Source organism: Pinus tabuliformis, chromosome 1_1, assembly GCF_031772625.1.
Source record: "Pinus tabuliformis cultivar Carrire ecotype Pingquan chromosome 1_1, CPIR1, whole genome shotgun sequence".
Lineage (NCBI taxonomy): Eukaryota > Viridiplantae > Streptophyta > Pinopsida > Pinales > Pinaceae > Pinus > Pinus tabuliformis.
In genome coordinates this window covers 940,384,688-940,403,126 of record NC_142297.1, presented here as the reverse complement: position 1 = coordinate 940,403,126, position 18,439 = coordinate 940,384,688, and the positions used below count along the sequence as shown (strand labels likewise).

Here is an 18,439-nt window from a genome sequence, read left to right as displayed (position 1 = left end):
AGTGTATGCCCCAGTTAGCATCTTGCCCACTCTATGGGATAACCTCTCCCATCTGGCCAATGGGTTGACAGACTTGGGATAGAGTGTGATCCCTACCCCTTGCAGTAGGTGGATCTCACCCAACTTGGTGGATACATGTGTTCTACCATATGACTCTTTAGGGTTAAGATGGATGATTAGGGACAATAGGGTAGAGTGTGATCCTTATGTTGATCTCACCTATTGTCAGGGACTTTGGGATAGAGTGTGATCCCTATGCTTGGGCTAGGTTTGTCTCGCCCATTGTCTTTGGTTACAAGTGGTAGCTATGGCTCCTCGACGATGATGATGATGATGATGATTCTGGGTGGTAGTAGAGTCTCCCCAATGGTGATAGCGGCAGGGTGGTAGTTGGAGCTCCCCTACAGCATTTCTTCTTCTTTAGATTCAAGAATGTTCAGCATGAGATGAGCAGAGACAAGCAGAGATGGTACATGATGACAGAATGACATGATGATTGATGGACAGATATTCACCGGTGGAATTCTCCCTAGTTGAGAGGGAGTGTTAATTTATGCAACTAGGGTCAAATTCCACTTTGGAAAACTCATTTGACGAAGATAATTATTGCATTGAATTCCTATTTTCGAAAGGACCACAATCAACCTAAAGATCACTCAAATCGGACAAGGAGTGATCGGACAAGGAGAAGTGTGTTTTTGAATTAAAGCCCACACTGTGCAAATTGTCAAGGTCAGCTTCAACATCATGTAGGCTCATAACGACATGCTTTTCACCCTCATCACTTCATATAAACACAAGAGACCTTCAACCTCATTTGGCACCTCACTGACTCACTCATATCGTCTCTCTCCTCATCTGATTGGTTCATACAACTATAGGGCAACCTAATTCTCTCACGTGTGGTGAGAAAGAAGACAAATTGCAGGGCCAAAATTTTAGAGTCTGTTACAATTTTGACCAGCGTTGACCACGGGTGTTTGACCACATTTGACTGCGATTTTTTCACCAAAATTTCAATCTTTGAAGGCTGCATTTATTGGCACAAAAATTGAGGAGTTCTATGAATGTTGATCGTGGTTAACTGCAGGACTAGCCGCAAGTTTGACCACAGGCAAAAAAGCAAACATTGACCAAGTTTGACCATCTTATTGGGATTGTTTTGACTAATATTTGACCAGCTTTGGAAGCCGAATTTGATTGTCCTAGACCGAGTTGTTGAAGGGCTAATTTAACCGTGAACTGTTCACTAGTAAGGGCACACACTGTTGTTGTTGACTGTTATTGACTAGGACAAATTTGCACTTGAGTCAACTTATATTGTCTCTCTCTTTTGTCTCTGATTTGGATAGCTAATTGGATTTTGGATATTGAAATTGATATTGGATGATATACTCTCTCTTTGTTGAACATTTGAAGACAATCTAATAAGAAGAAGATTTGCAAGGGTTTTCCCCATAGTGGTCACTAGGTTTTGCCCTAGTCATTGACCAAATTTGTGTCACGTCTCTTAGTTGTCTTTCATTGTGAATTTGTTTAATTGTTCTATCTACTATTGCTCTATTGTCATTGGATAATTTGAAAAAGGTGTGTTGCCACTCACTGCTTCAGTAGTTATCAGTTGCCCAGAATACACAAGAGCAGTGAAGTTTGAAGCCATTTCGAAAGCCACGAAAGCTCTCAGTGCTAAATCAGACTCTCCCCATTGCATAATGCTCTTAAAGAGCTTTCCAATGGTATATGGAAGTCCAAAAATGGACTTCTAGGTCAGAAGTTAGAGCAGTTTGAAGATGGGGGTTATGTGGCCTTGAAATGAAAGAAGAGCACATTGGAGGGTCCCAGGCATAGCAAATCCCGCATTTCCCGCAATACCGCAATCCCACATCCCGCATCATCGCAGTCCCACACATTGGCTTATTGAGCTTATCGGGCATATCGGGGGGCCCCGAGAGTTCATTGGCTTATCGGCGGCGAGAAAATCCCGCATCTCGCAGCCCAGCATGGCCCCCGCAATACCAATGGGCCATTCTTAAGGAATTGCGGGGGGAAATCGCTGATAGTGTTAATAGCAAGGGAGGGGCAAATTTTATTTTACAAAGGAAATGCACACAAAGATAGGGATAGGCGGGCCCTTTCTCTCTCCTCCACCTAGCAGTACGGTTTATCGAATCAGAGGCAGTGCAAGTTGTTGGGAAGTGCGAGTGGTTGGAGAGAGGCCGAATTGGTTTGCAGAAGGAGACTTTTTGTCTCCAATATATTTTGCCATGTGAGATCATTAGATTGTTGGAGGTTTTCCAATTGGGCAACCGGTTGTAAAATTTCTCTCAAATTGTTGCATAATAATAAAACCCTCATTTGTTGCATTGGTTTTCCCTTCAGGATTTTCTAGGGACAGTTGTCCAAAAATAATGATGTTATTTTGTGTGCGCATCTATTTCTCAGTTCCGTATTTTATATTTCCACAACGTTTTTATTCTGAAGAATGCATCAATGATTTAATTGTTATTTGTCGAATAATTAATTTAGAAGACAAATAAATTGTTAATAGTTATAAGATTAAACTCCAGTTGTTGCGTTCAGGGAATTTTTCACATGGTATCAAAGAGGCTAAGATCAGATCAGAGGCTCTAAAAGCAAAGGAAGCGAGATTTGTGCAGTTCAGAGGGAGATTTGAAGCACAGAAAATTCCATATCTGCATAGGCCATCCAAGCAGTGTCAATTGCAAGGAGACAGAGATTGATTTCTAGTCAAGTCCGAGGAAAAGTTCGATTAGTCTCAAGGGAAATAGCAACAGGCAGTAGGATTGTTGGAGAGGGTTTCCAGCAAGCAAATTAGATATTTCACAAAACATATCTGGCATAGAGATTTGTAACAAGGGTTTTGCAGTAGCAGATTTGCGAAGGGAAGGAAGAGAAAGCACACAAGGGTTTCATTTCTCCAGATTCTGAGAGTAGGAGAAAGGTCAGTTTATTAGCAGAAAAGAGGGTCGTAGCAAGCAAATCGAATAACCAGTTTTCCCAGTTCACAGATCTGGAGCAATAATTTCATTTCCAGTTGCTAGATCTATTTATTGGAGGAAGTGCGAGTAGCTTCAGAGGGCAAAGGGAGGTAGTATATTTGTCGGAACAAATTTCTTAAAGCATTTCTCAGTAGCTAGTGCACGTTGCAAGCAGAGAGTGTGAATCTGCAATAGGAGGCAAAGTTGGTTCTAATAGCGCAAGCTTAATGTTTCTCGATTGATTTTCCAATAGGAGTGAGCATTCTCCAGATTATTTGAGTATCGCAGATTTTTACAGATTTCCAGAGATGGGCGTAGAAGATTGCCAGAAGAGGTCACGTGAGCTAGAAAGAATGCAAATCTGGCCAATATATTGACTTCTAGTTGTCAGAGATAGGTGCCAAAGGAAGTGTGAATTGTCTAGCACGGGTTGCAAAGCGAAGAAGGGTCCCAAAAAGGAACAAGACTCAAAAGGAAACAAGAAGAAGGGAAAACAAGGGAAGCGAACAGTTGCTTCAGCAGAGATCAAGGATTTGTCTTCCAGATTGGAGGATGAATTCGCACTGGTGACACTAGTACCTCCAGGAGGAGGAGTATGACACCCTAGTATGTTTAATCGGGCAGGATCCGAGGAAGGAGCAGCAAGGATGTCTAGATCTAGCTAAGGAGGGCTTGATCAACAGATCAGACCCAGTGGTTATTCCGAAGATTCCTCAGCTGGACCATTACCCTTATTACGGGAGCCCACAGTAGTACAATGGCAGGAGGATCAAAGTGTCAACAACGCGTAGTCACATTCTTGAGAGACAATTGCAGATTAAGTTGCAGTATGAGCAAGTCGCAGTCAGATACTCGAGTGATAGTTGCAGAGCTAGCTGCAAGGACACAGAAGATTAGGAGAGATCGAGTTTCCAGTTGCAAGTGTGAATTACAAGAAGTTCGTGTAATTGGGGTGGCAATGTGAAAGTTGCAGAGCTAGCTGCAAGGATACAGTAGATCAGGAGAGATCGAGTTCCCAGTTGCAAGTGTGAATTACAAGAAGTTCGTGTAGTTGGGGTGGCAGTGTGAATTGGCCATTTGTAGAGTGCAAGTGCAGTTCCAGCCAGAGAGAGACTCCAGGAGGGAGTTTCCATCCAGAGTAGTTTCGAGCATTCCAACGTAGGAAGGGAGATCGAAATTTCCAACAAATGAAGGTCGAAGCAGTCAATGTGAAATGCCAGTGTATGTTGCCATATCATCCAATGCGTGTTCAGAGGCTACAAATCATGTGTCAATGTCGAACAAGGACATCCAAAGGTAGAGCAAGTAGCTTCAATGAGCAATAGCAAGCAGTGTGATGGTTGGAGGACTTCCAGAGGCAAGAACGAGTTCCCCAATGGCAGTGCTATGTAGTCCAGTTGGCCATTGCTAGTTGCAAGCAGAAGTGCAAGTAGCCAGGAGGTTCCAAAGAGGATTTTCGAAAGCAAAATGAGTTTCCCAGTAGCAGTGTTGCACAGTCTAGTTAGCTAGTGCGAGTGAGCAAATAGGAGCGCAAGTAGTAGGGAGGAGGCCACGTTAATTTTGTTGGAGGAAAGAAAATATTTCCCAACTCTTATTCATAGGGAGATCAAGACTCACTATAGCAGTAGTCGTAACAACAATGCAGTGATAGTAACAACGCAAGGACATCAACAGTGTGAGTAGCTCAGTGGTAGCGCAGGTGATTTAGCTACAAAGATAGCAAGAGAATCAAAGTATGCGCAATAGCATGGTGGACAGTGTTTGCTAAAGTGTTTCTTCACAGTGATTTCCATTGGCAGGGATTCAGATCAGCTTGAGGATGTGAAGGAAAGAGGCATTGCAGCTATCAGAAACCAACAACGTAGATCAGTTCGACTACAACATGTTCCCAAAGACCAGCAGGTGGTTGATGTACTCATGAAGGCTCTAGAGAGAGCCCTGTTCATCTACTTCAAAGAACAAATGGGTATAGTGGAGAACACCTTCCTCGCCGAGAGGAAGTGTTAGTTTTTATGAGTTTGGTAGCAGCAAATAGGTGTTCTAGTCTTGGATTGTGTCTAAGAGGCTAAGGAACACGAGACCTCCAAAATCCATAAAAGGTTTCACGAGATAAGCTTGGGAAACACATTAATTAAATTAATTAGCCATCATTTAATTATTCCTAAGTCTAACTTAGGAAATGCGGTTAATTGAAGTTAATTAATTAAGGATGTTCAAGATTGCTCCAGAGACTTCTATTAATGAAGTCAAATTGATCTTAGTCGTCAATAGAGATTAAATTGTCGACATTGAGACTCCAACAAGAGATTATAAGAGCAGATCGAAGGGCTTGGCGATAGCATCGGATTATCAGTGGAGCAGTTCGACTTACCCAGTTGCAAGTATTCAGCAAGGGTGTAGTTAAAGCTACGAAAGAGCATTAGAGTGAGGGAGCAGTAGACATTTGGGAGCAGAGATTCCAGAGGAAGATTTCCTCAGTATTTCCAATGTCTAAGAGATAAGAAAGAGAAGGTCAAGTTATCTACAAAGTGTTGAGAAATCTAGGGCATCAATAGTTAGGTGATTTCTCTTGGATTAGTAACTACTTGTGAGTGCTTTTTACAACTTTAAATTAGGATCTTCTTCACTTAATTTATTAATGTTCTTCTTCATCAAACAGCTACCAATGCATGAATATAAATAGACAAGAGAAGAAAACCCACGCAAATTCTTCTTATAGACATTTCGATTGACGAAAACCAAGACCAACACCCTTTACCTAGTTGCCACTCCAAGATCAAGGCACAAGTTCTCTTGATTGTCTTCTGCTCTTTTCCTCTTCTTGATTCCTCTTCCACTTCGACCTTCTTAACGTTGAGATCATCTCCTATTTGAGCATATTGTGATAGCAACAAACTGTAGACACACCTGAGATGGCACCGAAACACATCACTGTGATGTCACTGAAATGTCATTACTGTAGCAGCACCAGAACACTATGATATATCACAAAACTGTAGCCCCTTCATAGTACCGAACCATAGTCTCTATTCCTCTGACAACTGTGTGCTTCTGTTGAAGCGCCGAGACCAAATTCGTCTCTTTGATAGTCACTGTCATTGTGATCCAAATCAAAAAGATCTGAACTTCTTTCTATACATTGTCACTGTAACTGTGGTCCGAGTTCCTTGACCGTAATCCTATCCGAACTTCTGTGATCCAAACTTCTCACTTAATTGTCCACCCGAAATTTCAGAGAGATATCTGAACTTTTTGTTTTTGTGGAATAGGTCGTCCCTGTATATAGTAGTTTGTCCGTCATAAATTAACCGACATGACCTTTTGAAGGGATGCGTCTCTAATTAGGTGAGCCGACATGAGTCTTCTACTTTATCTTGAGGCTAACTTGAAGTGGAGAACTTGTGCTTGTCTTTAGAGGGCTTCTAGACAATTCTATAGACTCATATACATTTGTAATATCCCCAAGAAGGGTTCTTCATACATGACATTGACTCTTTTGAATTTAATGACAAATCCTAAAGGCTCTCAATGGGAGCCATCTAAAAATAGAATCTCTTGCTCATGAAACCCATGAAGTAAGCATTACAATAATAATTTTATTTTTCTTTTCATCATTTACAAAAATCACAATTACATGTCATTATGAAGACCGAACCTAGTTACACTTTTCATCACTCCCTCTTAACTAGGGAGGTATTCATAATGGTACTTGGTCATTCTCAATCTGAAGAATTTTTCATAAGAAGAGTCTCATTGGTAATCCATCTGTATAGCATCATATCAACCAGCATTGTCACATAGCAAGGCCTTGACTAACAGCTCTATCTCTCCACAAGATTTGAGCTCAATCCTAGCGAGACCAATGATTTATAGACACCCTAATCATTGTCTCTCGCGGAACATGCCCCACCCAAGTTCTCAGGGTGTGTTCCACCAGGACTATTCTTATCTTAAATTCCCAGTCCTCAAAGAATATCGATCCTCTACGTCTACTCTTATCTTGGATGCCCTATCTCATCCTCAAAGAGCATCGAATGCCAGATGATTACCCAATCCTCCATTTTGTCTTCCCAAGTGAAGATAAGAATGATGTGTCTATCTCTCCCACTTAATTAGGGAGGACATATCTATTCCTATACGGGAATGTACTCATTCCTACAGAAGGAATGTACCTAGGGTGGAGATAATGGGACAACCAACTGCTTGAAGAACTCCTTCCTTCGATGTCATGAATTTCTTCTTCATTATGGAGTCTTCATCTTTTGGGACTTCTTCATAAGGCACAGACCATCCATCACTTTCATCCATGAATCAACCATATCATCATTCCTTTCATCAAAAAGTGATCCATTAATCTACATCTGGCCTTACTTCATGTCATGTTTCCTTCTTCATGTTGTCTTCTTCAGAAGGATCTTACATTCTTCTACATGGTCCTCTTGGAAGACATCCACAGTTCTTCCCTTGGAAGTCCTGCATAAGCCCATTCAGATATTTGTTCAAAAATGAACACTTAAATCAAAATTACCTTTGTGATGGTATTTCATCATGACATCTTCCAGTTTGCAACAACATCCTGCATACATGTTGACATATCTGCCAAAGATATCCATTGTCAAGGGTCTCCATCTTTTTCGGACTTACATCAAAGTCTTCATATCTTTCCAGGAGATTTCCACAATTTGTAACAGGGTGTTGCTACAGAATTTTGCACAATTTTGGTTAAGGAAGAGAACCCATCATTTTCGACTTAGGGACTTAGGAGGTAATTCGACTTAATTTGGTTGCTAGTGGAATGTGGGGGCCACCCACGTGGGAATTCGAATTGGCCCATTCGAATAGCTTGGAGAGAAAGTCAAATAAGTGGATGGAGAGGCTCACATGAGGCAAGGGAGGCCCAAGGAGTTATAAGGAGGGAGCAGCTCTCATTTTGGGATTCATTCATACATCTTGCAAACAAAATCACTTGATTGTTCACTCTGTTGTTTAGCTGAGTCAACCGATTGTTTAGCCACGAATCTCTCAAGCGGAAGATTCAACCTCTACTTTGGGAGACCATCTATGCCCGCCCTAGAGAGGTAATTCCACAAGGATTTCAGAAGTTCTGAGGCAGTGACATAGCACCACCAACCAGAGCAAAGCAAGTAATGTGTATTTCTGGGCAACCAGAGAATACGCTGAGAGAGATAGAGGCTAGCAGAGATCAGATTGTTTGTCAGAGAGTTAGAGAGTTGAGATAGCAACAATAAACCAACATTCTTGCTGAGTTTTACAGCCAACAGAGCCAGCATTCCAGCAGTTCGAATTGCTGGGCTAGGGGACAGTGCAGAGGCCACTCAACAGTTTTTCGTGGAGCTTAGGAGCAGGTGTCTTAGGCCAAGAGCTCACCCGGGAAGTTAGGGATTGGATAGAAAGGGTTAGCCCAGCACTTTGGGTGCATTTTCAAGAGGATTTACAGGCAGTTTCCAGCAGGCCGAGTTTTGCAGTTGCAGCTGAGGTTGGACTCCAAGGGGGTCGAATTTCAGAAGTCTAAACCAGCCAAAATCGTTTCTGGGTTTTTCTAGGTTTTTTACAAGGATCCCAAAGTTCATAATTTTCTAAGCAACTAAGGTGCGGTTTTAAGTCGGATCTTTCCAGCAGAGAGTGTAGAATTATTGCCATTGGGGATTGAATAGTGCCATTGGGGGTCGATTTTACGAAGTCAAAATCAGGCCAAACCATTTCTAGGTTTTTGTGGGTTTTAGCCAAGAAGTTTGTCGCTGAAGTTTCATCATTTTTTGAGCACCGGACGAGTTTCTTGCAGTCCCTTTCCAAGCAGCAATGAAGTTTTCTGGGCAGCGCAGAGCATTAGAGGAGCAGCCATTTCCAGCATTTAAGATCATTGTATTATCACCTGGGTTCTGTCACGTTTGCCATTGAGGCAAGCCCAGGTGCATTCCTCCATACTATTGTACTTCCTCCATTGATTAATAAAATGGCTCAATTGGTTCTTAATTCCAGAGTTTTTATGAGCATTTGCTTATTGTTTAAAAATTGTGTTATAAATCGTTTTTGCTTTGCATATCACTATTTATTTAAGTTTGGAACATTATAGGTTCAGCTAAGGGGAAATCTTTGGTAGCTAAGGAGAATACCTCCCTCGCTAAGAGGGAGTGTTGATTGTTGTGTAGCATCAGGAAATATTTCTGCATGCTTAAGAGGTCTCCAAGTCGGCCTAAGAAAATTAAAAATTATTTTTGGGGTACCAAGTCGGCCCAACTCATGAAAGGATGTGTCCCTTGGGTAGTTTTACCCCCATTTAACTAGTAGATAATGTGACATTTCATTTCCTTCCCTAACGACGAGCAAGGACTATTCTTGTGTGGAGAGCTAGCAAGCAAGAAGCCGCAGCAAAAGATAAAGCCTGTGGAGAACCAAGGAAGAGCAGCAAGGAGTCACAAACATCAAGCAAAGAAGGTTGAGTTTTTGTGGTTGAGAGGAGGACCGAGGCAGTTGTTTGAGGGGTTGGCCGAAGGTATTAAGCAGTCACAGAGACGCAGTGTTACAGGTCATTGGGGCAAAAAATTAACTGTTTGCCCTTGTTACCCACCACTTTGTGGGTGATATCCCCAAGAGAAAAAATTTCTCCATGATGAGCCTCAACAAGTAGCCGGCAACCCCTTGATGCCTCCTACTAGATCGTTGTGCCATTTCTCTACCACCTGAGCTAGCCATGTGGTTCCTCACCCACCTGTATTGATTGTATGTTTGAAGGAGGGCCTCCCAAATCTAAAGGTACGTCTTGTCATTTGATAATTGAGTATTGGGTTTACTTAACATGGATACTTCTGAGTATGGATTGATGGGGGGATTTGGTGTAAAAAGTGGGCTTAGCTTGTACTCTTGTCTCCTTGATCTCTTTGGTTGTTACCCTTGGATCTTACTCCTATGGGATCTCCTTTATTGACCATTTGGTTCTAGGGTGGTACTACTTGGGAAACCTCAACTTTGGGTGTGCAGTCCCGCTCCTTTACCTGCATATATTACTCCCATTCCACTCACTATAACCCCATTCATCATTTCTCCCACCTGAGTCCACATTCCCATTCTGGGTCCAGATAGGGCTAACTTCCCTATCCCCTTGCCCCCACCTTGGGTCAAGCCTAGAATGATGCCCCAAAGGTTGAAGCAACTTAAAAAAAGGGAAAAGCATAAATGGCCACATTTAACAAGAAATTGTACCACAAAATGCAAAAGATGGCCAAGACAAAAATAATTAGCACATGGGCAAAAGCCAACATATGAGCTCTACCCCATCCATGGCCATCACCCTAGTTCCATAGGAACTAGATGAGCCTCCTCTATCATTCAAGAACCCATGATTGTCCCAATCCCTGGAGGACAATGAACCGCCCTACCTCAAAGGGGGTAATCACTACTATATATACACATCATGCTCTTGTCCTTTGAACCTGAGCAGTTAATTAAAGAAAATTCATAAAAGGCAAAAGGCATATAAAGAAGGGTGGAAAAATCAAGGTCGAGGCACCTCATATACCACGACTTCTCCCTCTTATACATTATATTCCCAGGTGTGGGCTTCCCCTTGTCTAGCTACCCCTATGCCCCATTATGTGGCCCAAGGCTGCCCCTCTCATTCCCTATTCCATCTCACTTATTTGTCACTTGCCACGCCCATTAGGAGAATGTACCTTGGATATACTATCCCCTCTAAGGGCTAAAACCACTTAATAAGTTCTTTAGCTAACCCCCTTTCGAGCCTGAAGACACTAGCACATGCCAAAGCCCACTACGGAAGGGCATGCCATTATGAAGTGCCCACTTTGCTATCCATGGTTATAAGCTCTTTTACCCAATTATTTTAACGATGGATCGTACTGGAAGCCTAGGGGATGCATTGGATCGTATGCAGGATTGCAGGTGGTTTCCATTTGGGTTTGGCTTCCCTATATGGGATCCTAAACCCCAAAGGTCCACATTGGCACATGTAGGGTGTGCATAGAGAGCCACGGGCCTCCGCTTTTGGACGATGGTAACATGATTGGTACACTATGCTTAGCAGGCCCCCATAGGAGCCCCGCACTCTTGGCAGGTGCCCCAGCACTTGTATGATGTAATGGCAGCACTTATTCCACCACTTGGACCATTGCAAAGGATCTACAGGCATCTCCGATTCATATGGAGACCCATGGGGTTATTGATGTGCCCTCGGACCCATTGAGAACACCACAAGTCTACTACTTGGAAAACAAGGAGCCACCCCCTTCTCCATCATATTTCAAGAAATTTATTCCTCAATATGGCTCTTCAGGATGTTAATGAGCCTTCGGAGGGACCTACGACATGCATACATCATTATTTGGCCCCTTGTGAGGCTTGTTTTTACATTATGAGCTAGTTGGTGGGCTTGTCACCATAGGGTTTATTATTTGTACATTCTTTTATCTTTAGGAGCCGATAGGCTAATTCAAACTCCTTAGGAGGCTATATACTGATGTTAGATACATTCATTTGTATCATCACTTGACTTGGGATCTCACTAATCATAGAGAATTTCGCACTTTTTCCTTGGTGGATATTTTTTGGAGATGGATGAATTTTGATGTATGGATTTGGGTTATTTCTCTTATCTTGGAGCTTTATTGTGCAAATAAAATGTGGAATTGAGCATGTTTTAGTTATTAAATGCATGGGCCAATGTTATATGAATGAAATTCCTAGATATTATTTATCTCGAGAAGCTTGCATCGTTTGTTTTAAAGTATAAATGCTTGAAGGTCGCTTTTCTTCTCTTACTATCTAAATTGAATGAAGTTGACTTTCTGGGCCTCCTTGATCAAGAATCCAAGTCCTTACTCACTACCATCCTTGACTCTACATCCCCAAGTGAATTAGGCACTGGTTCCATAAAAAGGGTGATTATATTAACCTTCTTTTCACCATTTTTCTCATTTTTCCCAAGTCTAGCCCCATTAGGTCACCTAGGGCATCAATTTCCCGGCAATTGGCCCAAGGCAAAATTCCAATCTCCTCTAGGCTACTGCACTGGTGGGTCCCCTCTCTCTCCTCCAAATTTGAGGCATTCTAACAATGGAATCTTCAAGAATCCCAAGCCCTAGCTCTAGGACCGAAATTTTCCTAGGTATTGCCAAGGTTAGAACTTAATAGGATCAATTCAACATTTTGAAGTGAATATTCTTGTTTGGTCCTTTCCCCTCACTTGTCCATAGTAGGAACATCATTGGTTGTTGCATTCCATCCCCAAACTTGGGCTAGGTCCACTTGACCCCGTGTGGTCCCACTTCTCAACAAAGACTATTTGTCAAAGACCATTTGGGAGTCCAAGCCTCCAAGGATTATAGGGATTCAGAAACTCCTTTATAAGCTTATCCTTTCTCCCTCAACCCTCCAATCCTCACCCCTTACCATTGGTGGACCAAGCCCCTTGCTTAAAGAGCAAGCAAATTCCACTCCTTACTCTGTCCTTGGGAAAGGGTTTTCAAGGTCACTCCTCACTTATCCATTGACATCTACTTTACAAAGTGATCCCTACACTACCAAGACTCCTCCCATCAGTGAAAGTCTATCAAGAGCAGGGAGACTTAGCTGTGGTGACAGTAGACTAAGCCTCCACCGTTGCCCTTGACCTAGCAGTTGCTCTATTAGGGAACCCCCTTTAGGTCCCCTATTGGTTTGAGTGATAACATGACCAATGTTGATTTGCTGGAATTTGACTAAGTTTGACTAGTATTTTTTACTTGGATTTTGGCACAAATTTCTAGACAAATTGGATTTGTAAACCTTGCCGCAGAATAATTTCTCCTAAAGAAAGGTTGTCGGGTTTTTTCCCAAGGTTGGGTTTCCCAGGGTAAAAATATTGTCTCTATTGTGCATGGTTGTCTTTCTATGATCTTTACTATTTCTGCTTCACTTACTATTGATATTTTCTATGTATAATTGCTCAATGATATCAATAGCATGAGATAAATTGGTTGAAGATCATTAGGCAGTAATTATCAGATCATAAAATTGTTTTCTATTGTGTACTTTATAGAAAATTCAACAAGGTCATAGCCCTTGGTTGTAGGCGCTAGACGGGCAAGCGCCAAAGGGCCTATCGGCCATCGGCAATCGAAGAAAAAGGACATAAATAAAGGTCGATGAGCGGCAAAGCGGCAAGCCGACAAGCAACGAAGCGGCAAGCCCACATAGAAGTAGCTTTCCATCACGGCTCCTGATCCTATGGAATAAAGAATGAATTTTTTGGTGCTGCAGTGTAATCCAGGTCGAAAAGAATCGAGGTGTACCATAATTTGCAATGATCACAAGGCTCCAGATCTACGTTTTGTTGAATATAGTCATATCATATGGTTTTGTATCTAAGCCCCAAAGGGCCAAGGAATCAAGTTATATCCAAGTCATCACGACCAAATTCCAAGCAAAAGAAAACAAAAAAAATGAAATAATAACTTAGATTGTTCAGTGAATTATCGGCCCTACCATGGTTGATCATTTTATGGAACTATAAATAAGCCAGAACACTTTGGAGTTGTGTGGGATGCGACCAGAAAAGAAGAAGTTTTGGTGAACTGTGGTTAAGAGTTGCAAAGGAAGCGAAATAATTAAATGGAATGAAGTATGTAGAGGACGTGTGATTACAAAAGAGGTCAGAAGACAAGCTCGAAGGGTGTCCATGAAGTTGCATTGAAGATTTAGAAGTTAAAGTTGCCATTGAAAATCAGAATTAGAATATTTGTTGTTGTCGGGGTAAGTTAAGATCAAATTAGAAGGGTGAATGTTTGCTTTTGGAAGTTTGAATTGAAGGTTTGTGGATCCATGTGTGAAAATGTTATGAAAAAGAGATCCACTATGATTGGCAGAAGTTGGTGCCTCAATCAGCTTGAAGCCTTCAGCAAATTGGTACTTGCATATTTCTGAGGTTGGTGCCTCAATCAGGTTGTAGCCTAAAGCAAGTTGGTGCTTGCATATTTCAGGGGATAGGTGTCCACTTTTGGTTGGTGCCAATAAATTATTGTAATCAAAGATTGAAGAAGAAAATAAGAGAATTGTGGTTCTCTTGCAAGGCTTTCCACATATATCTGGTGTTCTCATATGTTGATGTGATGGTTGATGCAATGTTATGTTCTTCATTTATGATGAATTGTGAATTTGTTTAAATTGGCCATTATACTAATTCATACCCCCCCCCCTCCTCTCACTATAATCATAATTCCAGCATAACTTATTTTATTCCACAAGTTAATAGTATACTTCTATTATATGGCTTTATGTTAATTTTAGATAACAATGGTACGTTTTATGCTTAGAGCAATTTTACTTCAATTTCTTCATTAGCCCAATATCAATATTTAGTTTAGCAATCACATCAACATGATAGTAAAATGCAGAATCCAGATAGAACATAAACATTAAGAGTAGAAGGCAAACCAACACAAGAGGACACAAGATATGTCACTAGCAAGGGACATACCCCAATGTGGGGAAACCCTTGATCAATTCTTCTTATTATTCTTCAAAAGCTCAGCAGAGAGAGAGAGTACAATGTAAAATATTCACTTGCCCAATCACAATGAAATCTGATCAGTCAAACTGCAGAAACAGAAAGCCCTAACTAGAAAGTCAACACTAGTCAACAGGACAGATTTTGACCTCCAAAACAACTCAGTCAAACTTGGTCAACTCGACCTCCAACAGCAAGTCAAATCAGCCCAAAAACAGTCTGAAAATATCCAGTCAAACCTGGTCAATGAAAGTCAATGCAACAGCAAGCCCTAGCACAGTCAACGTTGGTCAAACAGAGGTCAAACAGCCTCAGATTTTGTGCCCAGAACTGCGGCCTGCCCAAGAAGAAATTGCTCACACAAAACCATGGTCAAAGATGGTCAACGCTGATCAAAACAGCTTCCTGCAACTTTCGGTCAACGCTGGTCAACGCAGGGACAGCAAAAAAAGGTCCCTTCTTCGCACGTGGAGAGAGAGAAGCCTCAGAAGATCCATACCCAAAAAATGAAGGAGAGAGAAGAATTAATGTGTGAGATGCCAAAATGAGGAGGCTCATTGTATTTATATGCAAAGATGAAGGCTTGAGGGTGCTAATTTGATGGCTGGCCGACCTTGACAATTTGTCCATAATCAAAATAAATTCATAACTTCATTTGTACATGTCAGAATGGAATGATCTTTCGATCAATTCTACACCTCTTAGAGAGAGGAATCCAATAAAAATATCAGCTGCCTCATATCAGCTGTTCAAGGTGATGTTTGGCCCTAGTTGCCAAATTTACAACTTTAAAATTTGTATGTTTGATTGATTGCTAGAATCTAGATTCTATATGGTTGATGTTCGAATGATTAATCACTCACTCATACACTATGGATGTCATTTCTACCTTCATTAAAGTATAAATATGCATGTTTTCATATACTTTGCAACTAATTTGGTGTTGTGCATGTTTTTTAAATATAAATGAGCTACATATATATAAAACAAACACTCCTGGGATGCTCTACTCCTGAGTTTTTTGGAAAATGACGCTCCCACTCCCTAAAACACTCCTACTCCGCTCCGCACTCTAACGACCTTGATGTGGAGAAGCCCTCTCAAGCTCAAACAATGTCAGAAAGGAAGATAAGGAAATTGGTATTTAGAATAGAACAATTTATGTATTTCTCAATAAGGCCTCAATGCCAAAAGAAAAATGAAATACAATGATACATCATATAATTACATCCAATGTCATTTAATTAGTAAGAATCCAAATTGTCATAAAAAAAAGAAGAATAGAACAAAACCCTCCCACTTCCAAATCACCTCCCACCCCATCTATTAACATGGGTCCATCATTGTCACTTGGACCTCTCAGTCATATCTTCCAAAATCATCTGAAAACAATATTTTGATTCATGCATCATTACTTCAGAGATAAACGGGACCCCCAATCCATGTCGTTGGTCTGGGGCCATGCCCAAGCAACATCTGCTTTAGCCTTTTGCATCTATGTACTTGGGAAACTATAATTGTCACCCATGGAAATGTGAAGATATTCAATCATTAGTTCAATCTAACTAATGTTCTACTTTTTTCAGCCAAAGAAACGATAAACTATTGATGTTTTTCCAGTTTTTCACTAAATGAATGTTTGTTGGAACTGAAAATTTGGAATACAATAGAAAATCCTTATTGTACAAACTTGTCTTGAAAATATAGTACACAAAAACCCAACTGCAACGGTGCAACCTCCTTAACATGCTCAAACTAGTGTGCTGTACGTGAGAAACAACAAAGTTTAGGTTGTGAGAGTTATATAAAGAATAACAAGCAAAGGGAAGGTGATTGGGCCCTCTCCTGGTTTCTTTTTTTCCTGCTTTTTTTGTGTTTCTATTTTGAATGTCCTATACATGGCATTTTTGAGTAATCCCTAAGTATTGGTTACATCCCCCGTGAAGTCCCCAAGTATCAGGGACAAACAAAGGACAACAAGGGATATCTTTAGTGATGTCCCAACATCCAGGGACCATAGCGACGTGTCCACAAGCCAACATCCCTATATTCATTTTCGGCCTATGGTATATCACAGTATCTAATTATGCATACACAAAGGGATTATAGCAAGGATTTGTTACTAAGGATGGAAGATTCAAGATATCCATAGGTGGCAGGGAGGGGACACACAATAAATCTTCAAAAGATGTTGAATTCCCGCACTTTGGGGCTTCGGAAGTAGGGATTTATGGAAAGAGGAAATTTGAAATCACACTTTCGTCTGCAAAGAAAATAACATGGTAGATGACTGTCATCTATCATACATGGCAAATGTACAGTGTCAAAACGTGGGTTGTGGACAAATGTGCCCTAACACCATGTAAAATCCTAGGTTGTCGACTATAAAGTGGTGCAAGATGGTTGAAATCCATTGAGGAGCATAACTACCAGCTACATTGTCTCTTTGGCTAAAAGATGTGACTTTGTTCAACTGTACTTAGAGCTGATAATCATCCGATTGTGCTGCAACATGCCAACAGGGCATTAATTCATTCGTTAGACTGAATTAAATACCAAGCCATAAAACAGTGTTTCCACTATCGCTGTGGTCTTTCCCACTTGAATGGCATGAGCTTCAAAGGGATGATGCCTGACGCAAGTCCCGAGTAATTTAGGCATAATAGTTAACCCTTGGTTCAGGCAGTTAAGCCAAAGGAAGGCCGCTCTATGTGCTGTGGCTCGTCGCTGCGTGTTTGTCAAAGCATTTGTACCCGAAGCAAATTTTATTCAGTGGTAATGCTCATAGCCTTGCACTGCTAATTGCCATATGGCTGAGTATCCACTAACATGAAGGCGAGAGAAATTGGTAGGGATGTCCTAGTGCAAAAGGGTCGAATCCCGAAAGCTATGGTAAGATTCTCATTTCCTAGTGTTATCTAACCGAACTCTAAAAGATTTATGATTTATCCCAATACAGAGTTGAATCTCTGCGGTTTCTCTGATTCCGCAAAGAATCATCCTGAAAGAAAGTATATGCTTAAGATAGGTGAGTATTCATTAAATTTTAGGAAACTATGGAAGGATTGCCATTTCAAGAATGCAATTTTAATTCGCTGCTACAGCTAAAATAATGGCTTTGGCTGAGGAAGGGTGCGTTCAGAACAAGTTGCAAATAAAGTTTTTGAATGCAAACAAATGCAAATGAACTAAAATGAGGACTAACCAAGGCCCATCCTATAATGGAGCAGACATTGTTATTCAAACTCTCTAGCCCGTGAGGCTTTGGGATTTGTACCTTCCCACGGTTCAATTTAAAACGAGATTTGATATAATGAAAACAGAAAACTGAACTTAAATTGGATTTATAATGAAAAAGAATAGGAGGGAAAGAGTGTAATTTACCGAAAACACAGCGGTGTTGTGGGGTAGTCATGATTGAACACTTCTACGCGGAACCGTCAATTTTCCCTAAACACAAAGAAACTACCAACAATTATCACCACCGGAGGGGAATGCCAGCGCCGCCTCACAGGTACGCCTTACAACTGCTACAGCATTTCATAATTGTAACTCTCTCCTTTCCGCGCTGCCTGCATCCAAATGATTTGATATATACCCTACGACTTGTGAAATTACCGGCCTGGAGAGCTTATTTTAACCGTAAAGTTGGACATCTTCAAATATAATGTCTTTCTTAAACGGCTTTCGCATATTCGCAAAGCTTTCTTACACGATCTGACCATGAGAATTAATTTATTTGTAGGCTTTTCTAAAATATTTATTTAAAAAAGCTTCATGAATAACCCTCTCACATGTTTTTTCTAAAATATTTACTTAAAAAGCTTCATGAGAAACCCTCGGTGTCTTATGGTGCACATTGCAAATTAAATTAAGGTCATGTAGGAGAGGGAGATTATGGATAAAAACTCGTTGTTTT

The 18,439-nt window shown here is 41.0% G+C and overlaps 1 protein-coding gene across 2 annotated transcripts in view; it reads right to left on the bottom strand.

Moving 5' to 3' along the window:
- CSTF64 (cleavage stimulating factor 64) overlaps positions 1-18,201 on the bottom strand; it is a 186,927-nt gene extending 168,726 nt beyond the window's left edge. The window contains exon 1 of one of the 2 annotated variants that reach the window (XM_089393003.1): positions 17,905-18,201. In XM_089393003.1, coding sequence (XP_089249129.1) covers positions 17,905-17,935 — 31 coding nt within the window. In that variant the 5' untranslated portion in view covers positions 17,936-18,201. The remainder of the gene's footprint in view (positions 1-17,904) is intronic. The other variant, XM_089393004.1, reaches the window with a different exon arrangement.
- Between the last annotated feature and the right edge of the window lie 238 nt (positions 18,202-18,439).